Source organism: Brachyhypopomus gauderio, chromosome 18, assembly GCF_052324685.1.
Source record: "Brachyhypopomus gauderio isolate BG-103 chromosome 18, BGAUD_0.2, whole genome shotgun sequence".
In the NCBI taxonomy this organism is placed as follows: Eukaryota; Metazoa; Chordata; class Actinopteri; order Gymnotiformes; family Hypopomidae; genus Brachyhypopomus; species Brachyhypopomus gauderio.
The window spans coordinates 4781901-4809295 of record NC_135228.1 but is presented as its reverse complement, the minus strand read 5'-3'; the positions used below and the strand labels follow the sequence as shown (position 1 = coordinate 4809295).

The 27395-nt window shown below is 43.6% G+C and overlaps 1 protein-coding gene across 4 annotated transcripts in view; it reads left to right on the top strand.

The window, feature by feature from the left end:
• Positions 1-27395, top strand: part of LOC143482197 (NACHT, LRR and PYD domains-containing protein 3-like) — a 70154-nt gene that overhangs the window by 21609 nt on the left and 21150 nt on the right. The window contains exons 7-14 of one of the 4 annotated variants that reach the window (XM_076980483.1): positions 3179-3355; positions 4040-4210; positions 9056-9232; positions 11990-12166; positions 16906-17082; positions 17215-17391; positions 22542-22718; positions 23160-25676. In XM_076980483.1, the coding sequence (XP_076836598.1) occupies positions 3179-3355; positions 4040-4210; positions 9056-9232; positions 11990-12166; positions 16906-17082; positions 17215-17391; positions 22542-22718; positions 23160-23166 (1240 nt within the window). In that variant the 3' untranslated portion in view covers positions 23167-25676. Of the gene's footprint in view, positions 1-3178; positions 3356-4039; positions 4211-9055; positions 9233-11989; positions 12167-16905; positions 17083-17214; positions 17392-18213; positions 18286-22541; positions 22719-23159; positions 25677-27395 lie in introns of those variants that run through there. The other 3 variants (XM_076980484.1, XM_076980485.1, XM_076980482.1) reach the window with 3 other exon arrangements.

Sequence of the window (27395 nt, the reverse complement as noted above, 5' to 3'; positions counted from 1 at the left end):
GTGTTTGTGTAATGTTACAGTGCTAATGACCTGCCCTCATGTTTCACGTATTGTGTTTAATACACGTGATTACGGCTTCATGCGTGATTACGTTGCTAAGGCAAAATAAAAGTGCCTAGTTGCCTTAAAATGTGACAACCAATGATCTATATTATAGATAATAATATAGATCAGGTATCACCAAATGGCGGACCGCGGTCCGGATCCGGACCCGAATGCCGTCCTGTCCGGACCCAATCACATTCCTGATTAACTGGATACGGACCCAAATGCCAAATAAATTTTAACGGGAGACTATATTTTAAACCAGAGAATTTATTTTCAGACGAGTGTTACGTTCACCACCCATTTGAGTGTTACGTTGCCCCCCCCCCCCAAACAACGTTCGTTCGCCACCGCGGACCCGGACCTAAGGTCTGAGCTATCTGCCAAAAATGGACCGCGGAAAGATTTAATTGATTACCCCTGATATAGATCATTGGTGGCAACAACTGGGAGGCCCTAGTGATTGCGGCCTGCCAGTAATTTATTGTGAAGTTGGACTTTACAATCAAATACTGTAAAATAATAATGGTTGTAATGTGTTCATCATAGAGATAAACAGTAAAACAGTTGTTTTTAAAATTATTCACCGTAAATAGGTTTATTTTAAAAAGCTGTTACATTTACAGTGTATTACTGTAAGCTGTAAAGTCATTTACGGTTGTCAAAAAAGATACCATAGTGTTTTTTACATTGTCACTGTTTTTGTTACGGTAAAGTTCTGGCAACCACAGCTGCCAGTCTTTTACCGTAAATTTAACTGATTTTTTTTTACAGTGTAGTAAGCAGCGCAGGAGATAGTTACTCGAATAAGTAATAGAAAAGCAAGAGAGATAAGAGAGAGCATAAGGTGGCAAGACACCTAAACACAAGAAACGCAACCAGAGATCACAGAGAAAGGGCTGAGGACGTGAAGGCGAGCCAAAACGATTCAGCAGTGATCCGTTTCACTAAGCTTACTTAAGAAGCCATAGAGACAACTAAAACAGATCACTGCTGATTGCGCCTGTATGGAGCTTTTTTGTGTCTCCAGAACCTGAACCTGAAACCATTATTACTTGAAAAAACTGTGACTGTCTGTGAAATTCATGCAAGTATGCAAAAATTCAAGTCAAAATTCAGGTTCAGGTTGAAATTCAGGTTCGGGTCGAAATTCAGGTTCAGGTAAAAATTCAGGTAGCAAAGTAAAACTACTTAGGTCACAATTTACTCGAGTAAAAGTAAAAATTACATATTTCAAAAATTACTCAGAAAATTACAAATTACTCATGAGTAAATGTAATTCGTTACTTTCCACCCCTGGTCCTGAATACACATACACTGTAAAAAAATTACTGTAGAATTTACGGTAATTAACTGGCAAAAAAGTTGCCAGTAATCTACTGTAAAAAGTGTTGTTAATTACTGTAAAAGGAATTACAGTATGTTACTGTAAAAGGAATTACAGTATGTTGCTGAAACTCAATTACAGTTTTTCCTGTATTTAAATTTCAAGCATTTCCTGTGTTTTATATCAAAGTATATGTTTGATAGGCTCCATGTTTCACATTTAAAATAAGATGCAATTCAAAATTATACCTGGTCTTACTTTAAACCATCATTATCCCAAGTCCTTAAATCAAATGTTAATTATATTTTGGCATTTTCTGAACAGTCTGGCCTAAACTACTACAGTGTACGTGTGGTGGACTTGTACTGCTTTTATCTGCCAACCAAACTTTCATTCCAAGTTCAATAGTATTTTTTTTTTGAAGGCCTGGTGTGGCTGCAGGGTCAGTGAAGATTTATCAGTTCAATATTCTGACCATTTGAGGTTATATTAGAAAATATGAATGAAATCACTTGTATGTATCAAAATGTTCAGTGATACATCTTACCTAAGTTATCTATTTGGTCTTCCTAACACAGATTTAATTAAATGCAACCCGTACTTGCGTGTTAGCTTATAACAGCATTTAGAGGCCACGGTGCTGAACATGGAAATATCCAGTAGTTAGCCTCATACATGCAGCATGTAAACTAGTAGTTCTCAATACATAACACTTCTCCACAGAACAGCAGGTTAACAAGTAGCTACTACCAGGAATAAAATGGCCACAGCACTACAAAATAAAATAAAAACGCAGAGAAGAGGAGCACGATGTTTTAGTTGGTTCAGGTGCTGCCGCAAGCTTATTAACGACCAACAAAGTCTGGTAAAAACGAAGGAGCAAGCTTTAACTATCACCCACATGGCGTTTAAAAAAACACATGCAGTCATTCACCTTCTATAACTGAATGCCAAATGTCGTTGTAAACTTAGCTATAAACGAGAGCACCAACCTGGCTGGTCAACTATTTCCATTATCACAGAGCAAATAAATTAAGATTTAACCGAAGAACCACCTCACACATTTAGCACTAGCAGACCAACAGGGAATACATTAAGCTAACGTTAAACACTTAGCCTCGTTTTAAAAATGAACTTGAAAATATGAATTGCTGTTGAAAAATGTAATGTTGGCTCAAGAAAAGAACGCCTTTTCACAATGTCAACACACAGTGACTATGAAGATGTTTGTGCTGGTAGAGTTGTAACTCCAGCACAAGAGTAGCCGATAATTGAGTGAGATGCGTCCTCTGGGGCGAAAGCACTTGACACAACTTGGCTAATCTAGCTAACAAGCTAACGGTGTCCATAAGCAACATTTATGAGTAATATTGTCCATAGTTAATTTTTTCAAGGTAAATACTGACTAGCTGTCCATATATTATTCGTAGGTTATCATATTTTGCCAGCTAGATGTGAGTTTTAAGTAATATTAACTTGAACTTACCAGCTGTGCCGTATAAAAAATGGCGTTCTTCAGGCTGTCTTCTCCTCTCTTCCCGCGCAATCCATTCAAGACTTTTACAGTGTATTACTGTACACGACCCTGCCTGCGGTTGTGCTCACCCATTACTGTTATTTCCTGTAATTGTTTTTTTCGCAACCACGATGCACTCTAAAATACAGTTACAGGTTGTAAAAATGTAAAACAGTATATTACTGTAAAAAAATACTGTAAAAACTACAGCAAATTTTTACAGTGTAGTGTCTGTGTTCGTTTGTGTGTTGATGTGTAAGTGTGAGGAGTTTTTCTCCTTCTTTCTACAGTCTGTCTTGGTGCAGTATTCCAGAGGAAGGCTGTGCTGCTCTGTATTCAGCTTTGAGGTCAAACCCTTCATCACACCTGAGAGAGCTGAATCTGAACCTCAATGAACAAGGAGACTCAGGAGTGAAGCAGCTCTCTGCTCTACTGGAGGATCCACACTGTACACTGGAGAAACTAGAGTCAGTTACTGACTTAATGAGTCTGTACATTTACATGTATGGCATTGGCAGACGCCCTTATCCAGAGATACTTACATTTTTATCTCATTTTTATACAAGTGAGCAATTGAGGGTTAAGGGCCTTGCTCAGGGGCACCTCAGTCATGGCCTCAGGTCTGGGGATCAAACCCACAACCCTCCCGTCACAAGACCAGTTCGCTAACCACTAGGCCATGACTGCCCACGTCTGTATATACACGCACACACGCACGCATGGGGCAGTCATGGCCCTGTTGTAGGGAACTGGTCTTGTGACCGGAGGGTCGTAGGTTCGATTCCCAGGCCTGAGGCCATGACTGAGGTGCCCTTGAGCAAGGCACATAACCCCAACTGCTCCCCGGGCTAGGGCTGCCCACCGCTCTGGGCATGTGTGCACCACAGCCCCCTTAGTAATCACTAGTGTGTGTGTGTGTGTGTGTGTGTGTGTGTGTGTGTGTGTGTGTATGTGTGTGTGTGTGTGTTCTAATTGCACAGATGGGTAAATGCGGAGGACAAATTTTGATTGCAGTGAAAAATCACAATTGACAAATATGGCACATTTAAATTAATTAATTAAATGTCTGTCCTGAATACACAGTGTCTAGGTTTGTGTTCACGTGTGTATTGATGTGTAAGTGTGAGGAGTTTTTCTCCTTGTCTTTACAGTCTGTCTTACTGCAGTATTACAGCGGAAGGCTGTGCTGCTCTGTGTTCAGCTCTGAGGTCAAACCCCTTATCACACCTGAGAGAGCTGAACCTTAATAAACCAGGAGACTCAGGAGTGAAGCAGCTCTCTGCTCTACTGGAGGATCCACACTGTACACTGGACAAACTTGTGTGAGTTACTGACTTACTGATTCTTTATACACACACACACACACGCACACACACATACACAAGCACATATGCACATACGCACAAAGACACACACACTTTCTCTGTCTCTCTCTCACACACAGTTAATATCCTCTCTCTCTCTCACACACACACACACACACATACACACACACATACTGTTGTGAGGTAAGAGCTCACCCCATCACCAAACCCTTAGGGACTATACTGTTCGATAGAGGCAAGGCTAATGGACTGCTTTAGGCAAGTTCTTAATATGATTTTGTCCACCTTTGGAGTGTCGGTCAGAACACTGGAGAATGTACGGGGTGATTGATGTTCATATCCTTTAATCACATTCTCAGGACAGCACATCAGTTCCACAGTAATCACAATGCTCACGGGTTTATCTAGCAGGTGTAACGTGTTCTTTCCTGCGTTGTGTAGTTTTAATTTTTTTTGTATCTGAACTCTTGGAAGTCTTCACAACCGGAAGGGACGACACAGCTCTCACACGTGTGGGAAGCAGCACTTTATTAGAACAGATATCTCTGTATCTGCATGCTCTCGCCACTCGCCTGCACACAGTGGACATGCACAATAAGGCACCCAACTTTCTTCATGGACATGCCTCTCGCCTGAGTGGTTATATAAAGAGAGCGAAATATGCACTAGCACACAATTCAAGAATATTTATATGTATACATATATATATGATATATGTAAATGAATATATATATATATAAATAAACAAACAAAAAAAATGCGTAAAAATGCGTTAATTTTTTTGTGCGTTCATTTTCCTGTTGTTAATCGAAATTAACGCGTTAAAGTCCCACCACTAATATATAAAGCACACAAGCGGGGGAATCAAAGGAACAAACACGGGGAACGACCAAACATAACAGAGTTGCGAACTAGAAAGACAACGTCTCACCAAAGGCAACAACCAACCCCGAAGGAAACATACACGCAACAACCATAACAACAAAACGTGTAATAACCAGAAACAGAACAGACTTATAAAGACTGAAACGAAGACTAGAGTGAACCGACTAAAATCTAGAGCGCTGATAAACGGGACTGGATAACCTGGAAATGCATGAAACAATGATCGCCAAGGACCGTATACAAACTAGGGATCTAAATAACCAAATAATTTAAGAGACGATGGGATACAGGTTAAACCCATAACACAATGGGCTGGAACTAGGCGGTGCAAGGAACACTAGAACAGACGAACAACCGAAAGTGAATGAGGGGGCGGAGTAATGCGTTATAGAACCCCCCTCCTACGCGTGCCACTCTGGGGCACGCACGAACCGAAATAATAAACAAAAACAAAAACCTCCGACAATGGACACAAGAGAGGCTGGACCGGTGATCCCAAAGACAACGCAGTAACCGGAAAACCTACGGAGGAGGCACGTGTGGCAACCGGGACTGCAGAAGCCGGAACAAAAGAAAGGGGAACCAAATCAGAACAACCAGGAGGAGACGTAGACACGGCCTCTGACTCAACACACGACCACGACATACAAGGGGAACAGACAGAGGCGGGGCTAGGAACAACCAACGGGACGAGACCACAATCAAGACCGACCAGACCAGGGTCCACAAAACCGGGAGAGCCAGGGACAAGGGGCCCCGAAGAGAACTCATGGTCAAGCTCAGTTTGTTGGTCCATGGTGGGCGAATAAATGAAGATGTTGTTGATGTAATCAATGACGCATCTATTCAAATACTCCCGTAAGACCTCATTAATGTACACCTGGAAAAACGACGGCACAGAAGCCAAGCCGTAAGGCAAGACCCGGTACTGATAGTGTCCAGTGGATGTACTAAATGCCATTTTCCACTCATCCTCTTCTCGGACGCGGATGAGGTTGTAGGCGTTGCGCAGATCAAGCTTGGTGAACACCCTCGCTGCCCTCAACTGCTCCAGCACTGACAGCACTATAGGAAGCGGGTAGGAGTAGCCCACCAAGAGGGAATTGAGCCCTCGATAATCTACGAAAGGCCTCAGGCCACCGTCCTTCTTCTTAACAAAGAAAACGCTGGCTGAGGCAGGCGAGGTGGATGGAGTGATGTAGCCCGGCACTAAGGCCTCCCTGACATACTGGCTCATGACTGTCTCCTCTTCCTGTGAGAGAGGGTAAACTTGGCCTTTGGGGGGAGAAGTGCCTTCCTTTAGGGTGATGGTGCAGTCCCATGGACGATGTGGCGGGAGTTGGGCTGCTTTCGCGGCACTGAACACCTCCGCGAGGTCCTAGTACTGGCTGCGAATCGATTGGGGGTTGGCTACATTTGGGCTCTCGATACTGGTGGTCAGCATTCTAACCGGAGCTCTGCGGTACGCACGTCTGAATGGAGTCGACCAGCGGAGGATACGACCAGCGGACCACTTTAGGTGAGGGTTGTGTAAGCGAAGCCAGGGCAGACCAAGGGTGATGGGGTAATGTAAATGTGACAATATAAAGAACAAAATGTGCTCTGTATAACCCTGGATAGTGAAATGGATGTAAGCAGTGCGATATTATATCACCCCCCCCCCCACCCACCCACAGGCTGGCCGTCCAGTGCATGCACACGCCTCGGTTCCTCCAGCAGCTTGAGTGGCACTCTCAGTCGCTCCGCCAGGCTCCAGTCCATTAGGTTGCCACTAGGGCGAAAACCCCCACAGGACAGCCCTTGTAAGACACCGTGGTGTTAATGGAGAGCAATTTTCCAGTCAAGGAGTTACTCACCCGAGCTCTGCCACCGCTCGGGCGAGCGGTCTCCTTGGCTGCCGTCATCTTCCCAATCTGCATGGGCTCCACGGTCGGGCTCTCCTTAGGGCTCGCCTGTAAGGGGTTAATTAACGGGAGCTGGGCTGTGTGGCACTCGAATCCTTCTCTGCCCCTCCTGCCGGCAAGCCAACTCGGCTCGCAACTTGGGTCGCAAGCTGGCTACAAAAACATCAACTAAGGTGGCATCGTTCCAACCTATGCTGGCCACCAAGGTGCGGAAATCCAAGGTGTATTCGGCAGCAGGGCGCATACCTTGCCGCAGTTTCAGAAGACTCTGACCGCAGGTACTGCCCTGACGAGTGGGTGGTGGAACACTTCTCGCAGCTCTGAAATAAGAGTCATAAGCAGACAGAAGGGGCGACTCGCTCTTGAGCAGGGCTGCCCCCCATTCCAGTGCCTTGCCTGGTGTGAAATCACATATGTTTTGAGCGGTACATACTGCGGTACATACAAAGTACAGTGAGTAGTACATACAAAGTACAGTCCATACCGCACAAGAAACCTCTCGCACTCGTCAGGGTCTCCTCCATAGGGTTCCAGTGGTGCAATGTGGACCTTCTCCTCCTCTGGTTTCTTGTTGTTGCTTCGCTATGGTCCTACCTTGTAGTGCCAGGAACTCTACTGGCGACAGCTCCTCTGCTCCAGCTGCCACAGGCTGCGCATTCTGTGACACCGGGACAGAAGCAGCATGAGGCAGAGGCTGTGAGTGAGCGGCTTTATTATCCATGATAGAAAACGTAAATACTCAGGCCACAAGGCAGAACAAACTCAACAAGATAACGAAAAGGAACAACAGCAACAAAACCAATGGGGCACGGTAGTCCAGAATACAGAGCAGGCTCTCCCACGAAGTGAGGCGAGGGTGCAGGCTGAATGCTCAGCACTGGACAGCGCCACCTGTGGGAATAAATACAGCCCGAACCTGATTAAGTGACAGGTGTCAGTATACGGGTGATTGGGATAGAAGGAGTGTCCGGGAATGAGAGGGTGTGCTCTGTGATGTTGTGGGTGTGCGTGTGAGGGAAGGAGTGTGTGTGCGTGCCCCCCCAAGCCAAGACCCACGACCGCTCTTCAGGACTGTAACCCTCCCAGTCAACCAGGTATTGCAGCGCCTGGAGTTCAGCAGTCTCTGAACGTGGTAAACAGGTCCGTCCTATAGCTGTAGGGGAGAAGGTGGTCCCGGCCTCGCCTCAGCACTCAGAGGACCCTCCTGGATGGACTTCATGGCTGAAACATGGAAGACTCTTGACACTCTTCTGTCCCCCGGCAGGCGTATCTGGTAGGTAACAGGGTTAATGCGTCTAGTGATGACGTATGGTCCCACGTAGTGGTCAGCCAGCTTACCTCTCGGTCCGAGACGTCCATCACTGGTCGACACCCATACCTTATCCCCTACCCTGTACTGTAGGCCTCACTCCTCCGCTTTGGCTTTAAAGCGTCTCACCACTTTATTCGGGTGATTGTGATGGTGGGAGTGTCTGGGAATGAGAGCGTGTGCTCTGTGATCTTGTGGGTGTGGGTGATCTTGTGAATTAATTCATTCTTTTTTTCGTCACAATTGTGACAATGATCATTTCCATTTGTGGAACTGTCATGTGTACACCTCACTAATATAAGCTGTGTGTTTAAATGTTTCCCTTACCTATACCTGAGGTGGTGGAGCCCTGTCTGTTTGGGGAGGGGCTAAGGGGTATATACGGGTGACTGGTGAAATAGAAGAAGCTTGATGGGTAAGAGGAGAGCTCGTTTTTAATACTCACAATGGTTTGTCTGCAAATAAAGAAAATGACTTTTGAGAACAAGAGTTCTAGAGAAATTCTTGCAGCCCTTTCTGGGAAACCTACTAACCTCTATGTTCATTACTCCCGACCACATAACACACACACACACACACGCACTCCCACACACACACACACACACGCACTCCCACACACACACACTCACTCCCACACACACACACACGCACATCACTGCATGTCTGTTCTGCTGAATGTCAGTGTCTGTGTTTGTGTTCACGTGTGTGTTGATGTGTGAGGAGATTTTCTCCTTCTGTCTACAGTCTGTCTTACTGCAGTATTACAGAGGAAGGCTGTGCTGCTCTGTGTTCAGCTCTGAGGTCAAACCCCTCATCACACTTGAGAGAACTGAAACTGAACAACAATGAACCAGGAGACTCAGGAGTGAAGCAGCTCTCTGCTCTACTGGAGAGTCCACACTGTGCACTGGAGAAACTAGAGTGAGTTACTGACTTACTGACTCTTTACACACACACATGCATGCACGCACACACATACACACACACACACACACACACAATACCGTGTCACTCTCACACACACACAGTCAGTATCCTCTCTCTCTCTCTCTCTCTCTCTCTCTCTCTCTTTCTCTCACACACACACAATCAAAATCCCCTCCCTCTCTTTCGGTCTGTCTGTCTGTCTCTCTCTCTCTCTCTCTCTCTCAAACACACACACACAGTCAACATCCTCTCTCTCTATCTCTATCCTCTCAATTCAATTCAATTCAATTCAATATAGCTTTATTAGCATGACTGTATAGGGTACAGTGTTGCCAAAGCATTACAGCAATGTTAACAATGACAATAACATTGACAAAGAACAAATAACAATAATAAAATAAGATAAAATATGATAACATTTAGGGAAAGTTATCATTTCAATTATTTACATTCACATTCTGAAGCTGAAGGGGGGGGGTTGTTTCCCACTGTCTCTCAGGCTGTGACATGTACTTACATATTTAGCAGCGAGGGGGCGCTGTGTCCCCCTCCTAGAATGATTTTTAATTGTTCAGTTTGTGTTAATGTTTGGAAGTTTGGGATTATGTTTATGAATTTGTGTGTGTAAATTTCTCGTGTTCTCGTGAATTTTTCACATTGTAGGAGGAAGTGCATCTCGGTCTGGACCTCACCTGTCGTACAGTGACCACACAGCCTCTGCTCTCTGGGCAGCCAGGACTGTTTATACCTGCCTCTCTCTACGGCCAGGCTGTGGTCACTGAGTCTGTACTTGGTCAGGATCTGTCTCTGCTTTGTATCTCTGACAGTCAGGAGATACTCTTCCAATTCATACTCTGATTTTAGGGCCCGATAGCATTCAAGTTTGTTTTGAGTCCGAATTTCTTTTTCCCAATGTTCCAGATAATCCCTTTGACTGCGTTTGATGATGTGGTTAATGTTTAGTTTTGAGGTTAAAGCAGTGCTGGAACGAGGCTGTTGTCTGTTACTATCTGTTAGAGGGTTAATAAGCCTCAGAATCAGCTGACTGAGGGGGGCTCTTCTCGGGGTTCAGTTCTTGGGTCTGTAGCGTCTTAAAATGTAGCGTATCACTGGGACTTGTTTTCAGGTGCATCCAGAAATTTAGAGCTCGTTTTTGGATATTGATGAGCAATGGGAATCGGCCTAATTCTGCCCTGCATGCGTTGGTTGGTGTTTTTCTTTGGACTTTTAGAATCATTCTGCAGAATTCTGCATGCAGGGCTTCAGCTGGGTGCTTGTCCCATCTAGTGTAGCTTTGCTGACTGAGTGGACCCCATACCTCACTTCCATACAGCGCAATGGGCTGAATCACACTATCAAATATTTTACACCAGATTGGAACCGGAATGTCGATATTGTAGAATTTTCTCCTGATGGCGTACATTGCTCGATGAGCTTTATCTTTTAGTGCATTCACTGCCGTACTGAAACTCCCAGATGCAGTAATAACAAGGCCGAGGTAAGTGTACTGCATCGTGTGCTCCAGGGCGGTGCTGCCCAGACTGAACTGGTATCTGTGTTCCTGACATCTGGGCTTCTTTTGGAAGACCATAACTCTGGTCTTCTTCATGTTTACAGCCAGGGTCCAGTTCTGGCAGTACTGCTCCAGTCAATATCCTCTATCTCAGTCAACAGTCAATATCCTCTATCTCTCTCTTACTCTCTCACAAACACACAATCAAAATTCCCTCCTGTTTTCTTTGTCTCTCTCTCTTTCTTTCTCTCTCTCACACACATATAGTCAATATCCTATTTCACTCTCTCTCTCGCACACACACAGTAAATATCTTCTCTCTCTCTAACACACACACACACACACAAATATACACACACACATACACACCACACACACACACAAAAAAAAAAAAAAACACAAACACGCACACACATACTGTGGTGAGGTAAGGGCTCAATCCATCACCAAACCCTTAGATACAACATTCTTCCCAGATTAAGAGATATTGGGGGGGGAGGGGGGGGTAGCTGCAGTGGATTCTCTCTCCCAGTCCTGGGTCACCCCAGTGGGGGAAGATCTGGAGACCATGAACCTGCAGGACTCATATTAATTAGTATGCAGACTTGCTTTTAAGATCAGTTAATGCAGTGGTTCCCAAACTTTTTCTGCCGTGCCCCCCTTTAGTAGATGAGAATAGTTTTGCGCCCCCCCCCCCCCCATATTGACACATGTGCACATGTTTTACTTCCAAGCTCTGCGCCCCCCTGCAATAGCTCCGTGCCCCACCTAGGGGGCGCGCCCCCCACTTTGGGAACCACTGAGTTAATGGGACAATGAGGTGATCATATCCATTTGTGGTGATATGAGAACTGTCATGTGTACACCTCACTCATATAAGCTTTGTGTTTAAATGTTTCCCTTACCTTTACCTGAGGTGGTGGAGCCCTGTCTGTTTGGGGAGGGGCTAAGGGGTATATATGGGTGACTGGGGTAATAGAAGAAGCTTGATGGGTAAGGAGGAGAGCTCGTTTTTAATACTCACAATGGTTTGTCTGCAAATAAAGAAAATGACTTTTGACCACGTAACACATACACACAAACGCACACACACACACACACATACACAAACACACACACGCATGCACATATACACACGCATACACACACACATCGGTGTGTGCTGTTGAATGTCAGTGTCTGTGTTTGTGTTCACGTGTGTGTTGATGTGTGAGGAGTTTTTCTCCTTCTCTCTACAGTCTTTCTTACTGCAGTATTCCAGAGGAAGGCTGTGCTGCTCTGTGTTCAGCTCTGAGGTCAAATCCCTCATCACACCTGAGAGAGCTGATACTGAACAACAATAAACCAGGAGACTCAGGAGTGAAACAACTCTCCGCTCTACTGGAGGATCCACACTGTACACTGGAAATACTACAGTGAGTTACTGACTTACAGACTCTTTACACACACACATGCATGCACGCACACTATGGAAGTTATTCTGTGTCAATATTCAAATGAAAATGTAATACGCATTTACATTTACATGTTCCACTCTTACAAGCAACTTTGAGCTCAAAATTCAAATTCAAATGCAATAATTCCATTTACATTTGTAATGTGATAGACGTCTATTCATATTTCATTTACACATACATTTTGATGCTTTATATGTGTCTTTATTGAAATGAAAATGTATTTCCCGATTTGAAATAACAAGTTCATGTGATCATGCAAAGGTTGTATCAAAATTATAATTAAAATGCTATTCGCTTAATATGCTTTGCATTTCGTGATAACACGTTTGAAACGTAATTTTCAACCTCACCACCAGGCTAAAAAGATGTCAATATTCAAACGTTAATGGAGAAATAGCGCCACCCCTGTTTGCAATAACATTACGATACCAACAGCGCTCAAAATGTGTCAAAATGCATCTTGAAAATGCAATCCGAGCAGATTGCATTTTCATTTCCATGGTCTTCCACTATAGTCAAATTATAGTCAAATTAGATCCCATAAGCCTTCCAATCAGATTCCACAGCCCTCCACTTTATTCAGCCAATCGGGTTCCCCTTTTCACCTCAGGGAGCCAATCAGGACGGGACTAAAGCACGCTCAGCACAGAGCCATATAGTTTCTGGCTCTGGCTCAGCAGTACAGGCGAGTTTTTGGTCTTGATTTATGATCCCTAATGCCAGGTTCACACTGCACGACTTTTCAGTCGTCAGGTTTTTGTGCCGTTCGCACTACACGACTGGTTGTGCTGTAATTGCGAGTCTTTCAGTTGTTGTGGCTTTCACACTACATGACTGATCGGCGACGCGGGCTCACGAATTACACAAATGGGGAACCGCCGACTCATCTGGCTGCCATCCAAAAACACGAGAACACGAAAACGAAACTCGCGAGAACCAGCAACACCACATAAAGAAAAAAAACAATGTACATGTACTCCACATTTTCGTTATTATTATTTTTTTTACCGTTTAAACACTCCATAGTCCCAAGTTGCCAGAATTATTTCATCTCTCCGTTGCAGTGAACATAGATATAATCAATCACACTATTTCTCCAGTGCTGTCACAATAACAAACACAGTATTGTAGTAAAGTTGTAAGAAAGGTGAGGATTGTGTGTTTGCTGGGTTACTGTTTTGAAAGCATTCTTGAAAGTTTTTTACATTCTTCAGAGATATCTTCAGCGGTGCCGCGGTTCTCTCTCCGCGTTCACATTGGCTGTAGCTAGACGCTGCTGTTGACTCACAGTCGCCGACTGGGCTAGATATTAAACATGCTAGATATCTGCCGGTCGTCTGCGATGAGTCGGCGACCACTCGGCGACGGCTCGGCGAGCGTCTTTCAGCAGTTCACACTACACAACTGAGTGAGCACAGAGTGATCGCCGATTTGCCTCCGACCACAGTTTCTGTCGGCGACTGAAAAACCAGCCTAAAATCGTGTAGTGTGAACCGGGCATAAGGTGTAGTCTGAGACCTAGGCAAACTATAACGTAGAGGGAAAGAACTCTTACGAAAGACAGACCAAAGAATAAAAACGTACACTGAACACTCGATTAAACAAACACAATCTATGAACCCCAAAGGTATAGTCTGAGACTAGGGAAAGGCATGAAACGTAGACAACGGAAGCTTATACTAAGGACTTACTAAGGCATGAAAACATAAGGACCACTCGACTCAAACAAGGACAATCTATGAACCCACAAGGTGTAGTATGGAGTGAGATTACGGTCTTTAATATGAGAGCGCAAAGATAAGATTCAATCAATCAAGTCAGACACACTGAGCACACAAAAGCAAGAAAACCGAGCGCTGTTAAGTGCGCTCACTTCCCCGTTTTCAGCGCGCGTTTCAGTTTTTTGCTTGCTTCTAAAATTTCTGCTCGCGTCATGATTACAAGTTACAGATCAAGGCTTGGTAGAGGATTACCTGCGGGTTCAGGTAATAATGCCGCGTCTGTGGCATTAACCACACTGAACAGGGACGCTGGGGGATTCTGGATAACATCACTCATCGAGGAATTACCGCTTTATAACTTTAAAAATACGACAGCACAAATGTTTATTTAAATAAACCAGCATTAACAAGCAGAAATGGTTTTCTGTTTCTGATCACACGAGACGCTTCACGGAGGTCGGCCGTTCTACCGCCGTAGTTTGAGGCACACAGTTGCTCTGCCACAGCGCTCAATTTGGCAATAACAGTCACATCAGCGCCAGATAAGGCAGAGATGTCCGCCACTTGATCGATTAACATTTCACACTAATGTAGTGTAAATTCACCATAAGGACTCGTCTGCTACCCTTTGAATTAATCTAATGAGCGCTTCTGCGACCATGTCTAAAAAAAACTCGCCTGTACTGCTGCGCGTGCTGTAGTCCAGTCCTGATTGGCTGCCCGATGTGGAAAGCTGTGGAACCTGATTGGCTGAATAAAGTGAAGCCGTGGAATCTAATTTGACTATAATTTGACTATAGTGGAAGACCATGGAAATGAAAATGCAATCTGCTCGGATTGCACTTTCAAAATGCATTTTGACACAGTTTGAGCGCTGTTGGTATCGTAATGTTAGTGCAAACAGGAGAGGCGCTATTTCTCCATTAACGTTTGAATATTGACATCTTTTTAGCCTGGTGGTGAGGTTGAAAATTAAGTTTCAAACGTGTTATCACGAAATGCAAAGCATATTAAGCGAATAGCATTTTAATTATAATTTTGATACAACCTTTGCATGATCACATGAACTTGATAATTTAAATGGGAAATACATTTTCATTTCAATAAAGACACAAATAAAGCATCAAAATGTATGTGTAAATGAAATATGAATAGACGTCTATCACATTGCAAATGTAAATGGAATTATTGCATTTGAATTTGAATTTTGAGCTCAAAGTTGCTTGTATGAGTGGAACATGTAAATGCAAATACGTATTACATTTTCATTTGAATATTGACACAGAAAAACTTCCATAGCACACACATACACACACACGCACACACACAATACCGTGTCACTCTCTCACACACACAGTCAGTATCCTCTCTCTCTCTCTTTCTCTCACACACACAATCAAAATCCCCTCCCTCTCTTCTGCAAAAACAAAGGCAGCTGAAAAGATATTACTGTAATACATATTTTTTGCACATATAGATAAATGAAATAAACTGAAGTACAGTAATGTACCGGGTCAGAGAGGAGCAAATATAACAATTTGTCCTGCAATCTCAAGTGCTGGTTTGGTCCTTCACAAATACCAGATTGGTCCCTATAACAGTGACCTCCTTCTTTTGTTTTTGAGTGAACTCTACCAACAACTGGTTCCAGAAACAGAAATGGAACAGGTGGGAGGAAACACAAGGACATTTGTGATGGGACAGTGTAGCATTTTGTCATTCTCATGTCATCACAAACTGGTTTATAGACCATCCAAGAGTGATGTCCCTTTTCCTCCCGCCCATCTCGCCTTTCCTCAACCCCACTAAGGAACTTTTTTCAGTCTGGAGGTGGAAGGTGTATGATCATCGGCCCCATGACCAAATGTCCCTCCTGGATGCAATGGATCCCGGCTGCAGAGACATGTCAGCCGAATTACATGTAACAAGAATTTTCAGTTTTATATCCGTTTTTTTCCCTTGTGTGGCTTTTTTTTGTATATGTGTATTTTTTGCACATATGGGACCATGGCTAATTACGTTTACAATTACGGTAATATTTTTTTAGGTTAGGCCACAATTTACAGTAATGTCCCTAATACAGTAAAATATACCCTTTACTTCAAAACTGTTACTGACTCCTTTTTTGTCTAATCTACATTCCATATAGTACCTAACAGTAAATATCACTCATTGTGTAGACAATTTGTTGCCAAAAATGCACACATTTGAAAAAAAAGTCCAAATGAAGTGGATTACAGTAAAAATGAACTGACTAAGAAAACAACAGATGTTACTGTAAAATGTTTGTTGTTTGCTGGGAGAGAGTAAAATATTACATGAAATACTGTTTCTGTATTGCCATCAAATGTTAGGTTTTTTACAGTGGTTGTGCAGTGATTGACTATGTTCATCTCGAATAGATAATATCAGTGCTAGTGTTTGAAAGAATGATTCGATACTGAACCAGGTTTGCTGTGTTTTAACAAAGTTGGTGTATAAAGAGAAAACATTGTTTGTGTTGTGAAATGCAGAGTTGTTATTTAGTTAATAAAATGCTCTTTTGAACACGATATTACCTATTTGGCTATTTTTGTGAGGTCAATGTGTTGCTGTGTTTAGAGTTTTGACAATGTATCACAAGTATTGCGAAATGCACGTTAGCAGTCGTCAAAAACTGTAATGGTCCAATGAAGGTAATTTAAAAACCAGGACATTTCCTCACTTTAAATGCGTAAAAATGCGTTAATTTTTTTGTGCGTTAATTTTGCTGTAGTTAATTAATCAAAATTAACGCGTTAAAGTCCCACCACTAATATATATATAAAAGGCTTTGCCAAGTTTACATTCTCACACACACAAACTCACACACACACACACACACACACACACACACACACACACACACACACACACACACACACACACACACACACACACATCATTGCATGTTTGTTCATGTGTAAGTGTGAGGAGTTTTTCTCCTTCTCTCCACAGTCTGTCTAACTGCAGTATTAGAGAGGAAGGCTGTGCTGCTCTGTGTTCAGCTCTGAGATCAAACCCCTCATCACACCTGAGAGAGCTGAATTTGAATCTCAATGAACCAGGACACTCAGGAGTGAAGCAGCTCTCTGCTCTACTGGAGGATCCGCACTGTACACTTAAGAAACTAGAGTGAGTTACTGACTTACTGACTCTATACCGACACACATCACTGTATATCTCTCCTGAATACACACAGTGTCTGTGTTTGTGTTCATGTGTGTGTTGATGTGTAAGTGTGAGTTTTTCTCCTTCTCTCTACAGTCTGTCTTTCTGCGATATTAGAGATGAAGGCTGTGCTGCTCTGTGTTCAGCTCTGAGGTCAAAGCCCTCATCACACCTGAGAGAGCTGAATCTGACCTACAATGAACCAGGAGACTCAGGAGTGAAGCAGCTCTCTGCTCTACTGGAGGATCCACACTGTACACTGGAGAAACTAAAGTGAGTTACTGACTTACTGACTCTTTATACACACACACACTCAATATCCTCTCTATCTCCTGCTCACATACAGTGTTGTGTTGACAACATGCTGTGGGAACTTACGTTTGCTGCCCACATCCACTGTCAGCTGCCAGTCCTGAGCAGTGCAGAGAAACCCTGATGTTGCTTTAGCTGTAGCTTTTGGTTTCTCTCCAGCTCTGATGAAGCTGATAGCATTCTTCTTTGGTTTTGACCTCCGTCAGCTGGTGATAGCACTGCAGATGCCCTCTGCAACTGTGATTATCACCTGGTCATGTGGCCATCGGTATCTGCCTTCCCCCAGTGCTTTGGGCAGCAACTCAATATGTGCTCAAGGGTCTCCTTTCTCTGTCAGAGGGGGCATGCGGGTGTATCAGCCAAACCCCAGCAGTGCAGGTGGGAGGGGCTGGGAAGGACATTGTAGTCTGCCTGGACTAAGAACTTCATGCGGTGTGGCTCTGCCTGCTATGGTCAGCCCATGTGATCTTCCTCTACACCACCTGTTCCCATCTGGACCCAATATGAACAAATCTAGTTATGATGAACCTGAACATGAAGATATAAAAGTTAAAGAAGTGAAAAGAAAGGAAAGGAAATAAATAATATAAAGAGAGGAGAAGAAATAATTAGATCAGTATAAATCTAATGTTTACAAACAGGGCATTACAGTCTGTTTGTGTGTGTGGGTGTGCGCTTGTGTGTGTGTGTGTGTGTGTGTGTGTGTGTGTGTGTGTGTGTGTGTGTGTGTGTGTGTGTGTGTACGCGCGTGTGTGCTACTCACTGTCCCTCATGTTGTGTAAGGTAGCTACATATCTCCCCGCTAAAGTGCTGCTTTCTTTTCTCCCAGGAGGATGGGGAGTTTGTCGGTATTAGGTAGGGGCTTAAAAAGTTTGTATGAATCAGCTCAGATGTTGTGAAATAGATCTGATGTATTTGTTGAAATGTTCCACATTCAGTGAGGAAGTGCAGCTCTGTCTCTACAGTCACACTGTTACACTGCTGCAGAGTCTCTGCTCTCTGGCAGCCATGATCTCTTGTATCGGCCGTTCTGGATGGCCAGGCTGTGTTCACTGAATCTGGACTTTGTCATCGTGGTTCTGTGTTTAGTATTAGTCACTGTAAGCAGGTAGTCTGTTACAGTGTACTGTCGTTTTAGGGCCAGATAGCACTGCATTTTGTTTTGTGCTTGTGTTTGTGTTTCCAGTGGGTGATGTAGTTTTGTTTTTGAAATGTTATCATTTGGTTTGGCCTGATTTATTTTATTCCAGTCTGGTCCTGCTCTCTCTCTCTCTCTCTCTCTCTCTCTCTCTCTCTCTCTCTCTCTCTCTCTCTCTCTCTCTCTGTCTCTCTCTCACTCACACACTATCACTGTATTAGTTAGATTGACATACACTCATGTTCTTGCCTGTTCTATCTCTACGAACATTTACATTTACGGCATTTAGCAGACGCTCTTATCCAGAGCGACTTACAAAGTGCTTTGCTTCTGATCACAGAATACATCCTAGGAAATAGTACAGATAGGCCAGAATTCAAGACACCATTGAGTCAGACTACTACTAAACTACAGGAGTCAATATCATTACCTAGTGTTTTGCGAGTTAGGCATTTGCCAAGAAGCACAAATAACCATAGACAGACATACAATTTAAGAACACTGCAAGTGGTATGAACTGAGTTAGTGCTCTGGTAAGAACTCAACAAACAGGTGAGTCTTCAGTCTACGCTTGAAGATAGCAATAGACTCTGCAGTCCTAGCAGCTAATGGAAGATCGTTCCACCATCTTGGAGCCAGGACGGAGAATAGTCTAGAGCTTTGTCTTCCATGAGACTTTAAGCATGGAGTTTCAAGTCGAGCCAAGCTTGAGGTTCTAAGTATTCGCTGTACAGTTCGGCTTTTGACCATGGACATCATGTAGGGAGGGGCCAGTCCATTTTTGGCTTTGTAAGCAAGCATCAAGGTTTTATATCTGATGCATGCTGCTACTGGAAGCCAGTGAAGAGAGCGTAGCAGAGGAGTCCCATGTGAGAACTTGGGTAGATTGAAGACCAGTCGTGCTGCAGCATTCTGAATTAGTTGTAGAGGTCTGATGACCCGTAGAGGAAGACCTGCAAGTAGGGAATTGCAGTAGTCCAGCTTAGAGATTATTAGAGACTGCACAAGTACTTGAGTAGCTTCCTGTGAAAGGAAGGGTCGTATTCTCCGTATGTTGCAGAGGAGAAATCTGCAGGATCTGGTCAGCTTTGAAACATGTGTTGAGAAGGACAGCTCGTTGTCCAACGTTACACCCAGGCTTCGAGCAGTTTCTGATGGTGTTAACAAGATGTTCTCAAAGGAAACTGTGAGGTCGTTGTGTGGGTTCGGGGTTCCTGGAATATACAGAAGCTCAGTTTTGCTAGGGTTGAGCTTCAAGTGGTGAGCAGTCATCCATGAAGCAATATCTGCTAAGCATGCCGAGATACGCCTAGAAACCTGGGTGTCAGAATGAGGGAAGGAAAGAATTAGCTGGGTGTCATCAGCGTAGCAATGATAATAGAAACCATGAGACAAAATAATGTCACCAAGGGAACGAGTATATAAAGAGAAGAGAGGCCTAGGACCGAGCCTTGGGGGACTCCAGTGGAAAGTTTACATGGATTGGATGTAGATCCTCTCCATGTTACCTGATAGGAACGGTCTTCAAGATATGACTGGAACCATTTCCAAGCAGAGCCAGTCACACCTAGGCTAGAAAGAACAGAGAGGAGGATGTTGTGGTTGACAGTGTCAAAGGCTGCAGAAAGATCTAGAAGAATTAAAACTGATGATAGCTTGTTAGCCTTGGCAGCATGGAGCTTCTCGGTCACTGCTTTGAGGGCTGTTTCTGTTGTGTCCCGTGTTGTGTGTGTGTCCTTTGAAGCCAGACTGATTAGGATCATGGAGTTGGTTCTGGGTGAGGAAGAGAGATAATTGGTCATAGACTGCTCGCTCCAAAGTTTTTGATAGAAAAGAAAGAAGTGATACCGGTCTGTAGCTGTTCATGTCAGAGGTGTCAAGTGTTGCTTTTTTCAGGATTTGTACCACCCTTGCCATCTTGAACACGGTAGGCACATGACCCAAAACTAAGGAGTTGTTGATGATTGCCGAGATGAACGGAAGGAGTTCTCTTGACATATTCTGGAAAAGAGTGGAAGGAATTGGATCCAGTGGGCATGTAGTAGGATTGCTAAAAGTCAGAAGTTGATGTATCTTGTCTGAGGAGAGAGGGGAGAAAGAAGCCAAGGAGTTGAGTGTTGGGTTAAGGGTACTAGTAGGAAGGTTGGGAGCTGGGGAGAAGGACTGACGGACTGCTGCAATCTTCTCTTCAAAGAAGATAACAAAATCCTCAGGAGTGAGAGAGGATGGAGGAGGGGGTGAGGGAGGGTTAAGGAGTGAAGAAAAAATACTGAATAGCTTGCGTGGGTTGGATGCAGATGATTCAAATTTCTTTCTGTAGTAGGCTGACTTCGCTGATGTGACTTCCAGTGAGAACTTTGAAAGGAGAGATTGATATGAGCGGAGGTCTGAATCTAGGCGACTTCTCTTCCACCTCCTCTCTGCAGTTCTTAGATCTCTCCTGTGGCTGCGAAGCACTTCAGTTAGCCAGGGGGTGGATGGAACAGATCTCTTAAATCTGGGGGAGGGAGGACACAGAAGATTGATGGATGAAGAGATCGTAGAGAGGAAAGTATCAGTAATTGTGTCCAGCGAGAGAGAAGACAGACAATTCTGATGAGGAAGGGAGGACAAAATAGTGGTAGCAAGGGTTGAGGGATCGATGGAGCGCAAACTTGGGTGAAAGTAAGAAGAATGTACAGGGGAAGTGTGAGTGGAGATGGCAGGGAGGGGGAAAGAAAAGGATAAAAGTTGATGGTCTGACAGGTGGAGTGGGGTGACTGTGATGTCCGATGTTCTGGTGTCACGTCTAAAGACCAGGTCCAGAATGTTGCCTGCTCTATGAGTCGCAGTGGATGGGTTGATGGTGAGGTCAAATGACGACAGCAGAGAAAGGATGCAAGATGATTCAAGTTTGTCGGATGGAAGGTTGAAGTCTCCAAGGAGAATGAGTGGGTTTGCTTCAATGGTGAATTGACTAAGGAGGGTATCAAGTTCGTCAATGGAGTTCTCAAGGGAACCTGGAGGGCGATAAATCACAATGATGTGAAGAATAGTGGGGTAGGAGACAGTGATAGCATGGAACTCAAAGGAAGAAATTGAAAGAGCTGAAAAGGAGAGTTGGGTGAAACGCCACTCTGGAGATAAAAGTAGACCTGTCCCACCTCCCCTTCCAAGGCGTCGTGGGGAATGGGTGAATGAGAAGGCAGAGGACAGAGCAGCTGGAGTTACGGAGTTCTCTGGAGTGATCCAGGTTTCGGTCAGAGCCAAGAAGTGTAACGAGTGGAGGGATGCAAGAGCTGAGATGAAGTCAGCCTTCTGGACAGCAGATTGGCAATTCCAGAGTCCTCCAGTCACTGTGATTGGAGTTTGTGGTGAACATTGTGGGTAAGTTAGGTTCCGGGTGTTGCGATGGCTATGATGGTATCTATGAGCTCTGTGAGATACATGCACAGGAATTGGCAGACACATTGTGGAATAAAAACAAGCTTTATAAAAAACTAGCAGGGTAAGAAAATGGCAGAATAAGTTAAGACTTAGCTGGGTTAGAGATTCAGTGTCTATGGAGGAAAGTAGATGAAACAAAGCGTAGAAAGTTGCTGCATACCGCTACAGATCTGTAGCGGTTGTCCTAATTTATCTGTTTTAGTCAGTGCTGTATCCGCCCCTTAATTCACACCTTAGACCAGGGCGAAACTACACCTGGAGTGACTAATTACAGCCAATAACAGCTAACAAAACAACAAGGTTATGATAAGAAGCCTAGAATCTACCAGAATCTGAGGCAATAGTAATTAAACTCAAGTCCTACCTTAACCAATCACAAGATGTTCCAAGACTAGATACACAAAGCACACACACACACACACACACACACATCACTGCATGTCTGTCCTGAACACACGCATAGTGTCAGTGTTTGTGTGAGTGTGTGTGTGTGTGTGTGTGTGTGTTGATGTGTAAGTGTGAGGAGTTGTTTTCCTTCTCTCTACAGTCTGTCTAGCTGCAGTATTAGAGAGGAAGGCTGTGCTGCTCTGTGTTCAGCTCTGATGTCAAACCCCTCATCACACCTGAGAGAGCTGAATCTGAACCACAATGAACCAGGAGACTCAAGAGTGAAGCAGCTCTCTGCTCTACTGGAGGATCCACAATGTCAACTGGATAAACTAGAGTGAGTTACTGACTTACTGTCTCTTTATACACACACACACACACACACACACACACACACACACACACACACACACACACACACACACCTACAAACACAGACAATGTCCTCTCTCTCTCTCTCTCTCTCTCACACACACAGACAATGTCCTCTCTCTCTCTCTCTCTCTCTCTCTCTCTCTCTCTCTCTCTCTCTCACACACACACACACACACACACACACACACACACACGCACACACACAGAGTCAATATGCTCTCTCTCTCTCACACCCACACAGTCAAGATCCTCTCACTCTCTCCCACACAAACAGACACACACACTGTACACTGGAGACACTACAGTGAGTGTTTACACTGATTGAGTTTGTGTAAAGAGTGTGATGTCTGACCGTGATGAGTGTGTGTTCATGTCTCATTCTGTCCTATTCTCTGTCTTACAGTATCTGACCAGTTCAGTGGAGATGCTGAAGTCAAGGTTGTTGATTAGGATGCACTTAATGTACTATAGCATTTTAATGTACGGACATTTTAAAAGCTATTAAAATATTTGACAAAAACTGACCACGTTATTTAGGATGCATTTTGTGTAATAGATTTTGTTTTATGGTCTTATGATGGACTGTTTAAAAGCTATTGAAAAAAAACTGACCACCACAAAGAGGTAAGAGGTAGAAATACCCATTCAAGAGTTTGTTGTTGTTGTTTAGGGTGCATGTAATATGTATACAACTTGTTTTTTATCTTATGAAGGTAAGAAAAAAAAATTATTGAAATTTTTGCAGAAAACAGAGTGCGCAGTGCTCTGGGGCCTTTACGACCGCCACTGTCGTCCATGTTAAGGTAATTTGTAGACAGTGACAGTAGTACATTTAAAATAACATGTCTAATTCCAAATATGCGTACATGAAACCAACTTAACCACAGTTACAAGGACGAGAAAGACATCAGGCATGTTGGACGACAGAGATAATAAATAACAGCTGTTGCAATGTTGCAATGCTTATTAGTTTGTATATTATTATGGAGCCTAGAAAAAGTTATTGGTGCCTGATTTTTTCCTTTTAGGACCTACTGGCTCCTTGAGTAATTTTTTTGTCTGGAGCCCAGCATGTGAACCAATCATGTGTCCATGGTAATTTTATCTATTCTTAATCTATTCTTAAAGTTGGGTTGGGAACTGGGTCAAAATAGGTAAGCAAACTATGATGACTTTCAACTTGATAGTTTACCTAACCAAATTGCACAGTAGGGGCGAGAACGAGTTTTCAAACCTGTGAATTACAAATCGTACGTGTGTTGGATGCAGCCACGAAGTCGCCAGGTTTGCTTCATGGAAAATTCATTTTTAAGAAGCTTCCTAATGGAGACATTGACAAGACTAAAGTTGTTTGCACCTTATGCAACGTGGAATTAGTTTATTGTAGGAGTTCTACCAGTCTGAAGTTCCATTTAAACACAAAGCACCCGTTTGCTAATGCTGCTGACGCTGGTCAAGCACTGATGCAGCCCAGGGGAAGAGTCGCCGCTGCCGAAAACAGGTTAAATGTACTAAATGTTGGCTTACATTTCAAATCTCATGTTTAGCTGAATAAACATGTTATCAACCCCTTTTAATGAGTATGTAGGCTTACAAATTCATGTTTAACTGAATAAACCATTGAACACGAGTAGCCTACATTTTATTGAGCATGTTTTTTTTTCTTCCAAAGTAGAACAGCTTCCTCAAGCAGTCATTGATGCATTTTGGAAACAGGAGATGAGCCCCTGGTCTAATGCACCCTCTGTATTAAGAAACCCTATCTCAAAGACTGACTTTTAGTCATTACTTGGGTAGCACATATATGAGCCATTTTAATCTAGATTAATTTCAAGATTTCAGTGAGATTAATCTAGATTAAAAAAATTAATCTATGCCCATCCCTAGTTATAACATTTGTATTGTATAAAACTGGGTCGCGAATTAATGACAGTGAGAAAATGTGGGTCTCGGGCTGAGACCAGTTGAGAACCTGCTCTGATCACAGCCTATGATATCCCAGATGTGCTCGATTTAATTCATGTCTGTGGAACGGGCAGGCCAGTTTAGTCATGAATTAAGTTTTTTGGATTGAGTCAATGAAAAAAAATTCGTGTGATTGATTAATTCAATTTTATTACATTGAGCCAATGCTTTATTTTTTTCAGTGTGTGTGATTGGTTGTCTGAGACTTGTACCTGTGTTAAAATTGTAAAGCGCCTTGGGTATCCTGAAAGGCGCTCTATAAATTAAACATTCATTCATTCACAGGGCACCAATGGTGAATCTACCAATCATGTTCTCTGGCTAATTCTAATCGCCCTGCACAGTGTTGGGCTGTAAGCACAGGCCCCACTTGTGGACATCGGGCCCATACCACCCTCATGGAGTCTGATTCTGACAGTTTGAACAGAAACATGGATATTAGTGACCTGTTGGAGGTCATTTTGCAGGGCTTTAGCACTGCTCCTCCTGTTCCTCCTTGCACAAAGGAGGAGGTAGTGGTCCTGCTGCTGGGTTGTTGCCCTCCTACGGCCTCCTCCACATCTCCTGGTGTACTGGCCTTTCTCCTGGTATCTGCTCCATGCTCTGGACATTGTGCTGATAGACACAGCAAACCTTCTTGCCACAGCTCTCATTGATGTGCCATCCTGGATGAGCAACTTCTATGGGTTGTAGACACCACCTCATGCTGCCTCTATGGTGAGAGAACTGACAAAATGCAGAAGTGACCAAAACTTCAGCCAGAAAGGATGAGAACAGAGAAAAGGTCTGTGGTCACCACCTGCAGAACCACTCCTTTATAGGGGTGTCTTGCTAAATGCCTCTCATTTCTACCTGTTGTCTGTTCCATTTGCACAACAGCAGGTGAAATTGATTCACAGTCAGTGTTGCTTCCTAACTGAACAGGTTGATTTCACAGCAGTGTGGTTGACTTGGAGTTACATTGTGTTGTTTACGTGTTCCCTGTTTTTTCAGGTTTTTGTATATATATATATATATATATATATATATATATATATATATATATATATACATATATATATGTGTGTGTGTGTGTGTGTGTGTGTGTGTGTGTGTGTGTGTGTGTGTGTGTGTGTGTGTGTGTGTGTGTGTGTGCGTGTGCGTGTGTATGTGTTGTTGTTGTGACTGTCACTCATCTCGCCCCATTGTATGTGCTAAGTGTTCTTTGTGTACTAAACGCTAACTGCGCAGCATTCTATAAATAAAAGCTAATTTGAAATTACGCTCATCTCAGCATCCTTCCTACCCCCTCGCGTTTCAGTAAGACGAGCTGAATAAGACGCCCAAGGTCAAACACGAGTGGTAGACCCCCATAGGTAAACCTGGTGTAAGAGGCAGAGGCAGCTCCAACACGGACTCTCCCTCATGCACTTCGTGTAGTGATGGATACCTCAAAAAGTGAGGGCAAGAGAATACAGGAATACCTGTTAATACACACTCTTGAGGCAAAGGAGGATCTATGGATCTTCATCTATGGCGGTCGGGAATCTAGCCCCCCTTCCTCGGGATGTTATGTGTTCTAGGCTGTTTCCTGGGTGGACTCTCCTCCAGAGGCAAGTGAATCCCAGAGGCACCTGGTTCCGGTAGCTCTGGGCCTGCCCATCGTTGTGGGCCCGGGGCTTTAAGGCTACGCTGGGCGCTCCAGGAGGCTCTGGGAGGGTCTGTTTCTGTTAGTGCCATCGCTAAGACAAATAAGCTGCCAGTATCTGCAGTTGTGATTCATAACCCAATCCGTATTTACCCATCTGTGCAGTGAGAACAAACACACGCCCTAGTGATCACAGGTGTGTGTGTGTGTGTGTGTGTGTGTGTGTGTGTGTGTGTGTGTGTGGTATGCGTGTACATAGAGAGTGGTACATGCACATTTTCAGATTAATCAGTCAAACTGAAAGTGTAAGTAATAATAACAGTAATATCAACAGCAACAATGATAATAATAATAATAATAATAACAAGGGATCAGGACAGTTAATGTCCAGTTTCAGAGCTCAGGTTTTGGGTCTTCAGATATGTGGTGCTCAGTTTCTGCTGAATATTATGATGGTGTTCTGCATGTTGTGCAGCTGTACTTGTACCAGACTGCCTGTATTTCTTCACACATTACCTGGTCTTAACAGCCATACTACTGACATGTCTGGGCCTGTTTGTTATTCAACACTGGGAGAGAGTCAGTAGGAGACTGATCAGTTAGGAGTCTCCACCTCCAACAGAATAAAGAGAAACTGAACAGGACAAACAGACTCAGATCAGCCTGAGCAGGATCATCATTTTATGAGAGACACATGAATCTACTTCAGAGGAACACGGTGAATATGTGAGTCTGTGATAGATAATACAGACAGTAGTAATAGAACTCATAGTGTTAGTGGAGACAGTAGTAATAGAACTAGTATTAGTGGAAACAGACAGTAGTAATAGAACTCCTAGTATTAGTGGAGACAGACAGTAGTAATAGAACTCATAGTGTTAGTGGAGACAGACAGTAGTATAAGAACTCATAGTGTTAGTGGAGACAGTAGTAATAGAACTAGTATTAGTGGAAACAGATAGTAGTAATAGAACTCATAGTGTTAGTGGAGACAGACAGTAGTACTAGAACTCATAGTGTTAGTGGAGACAGACAGTAGTACTAGAG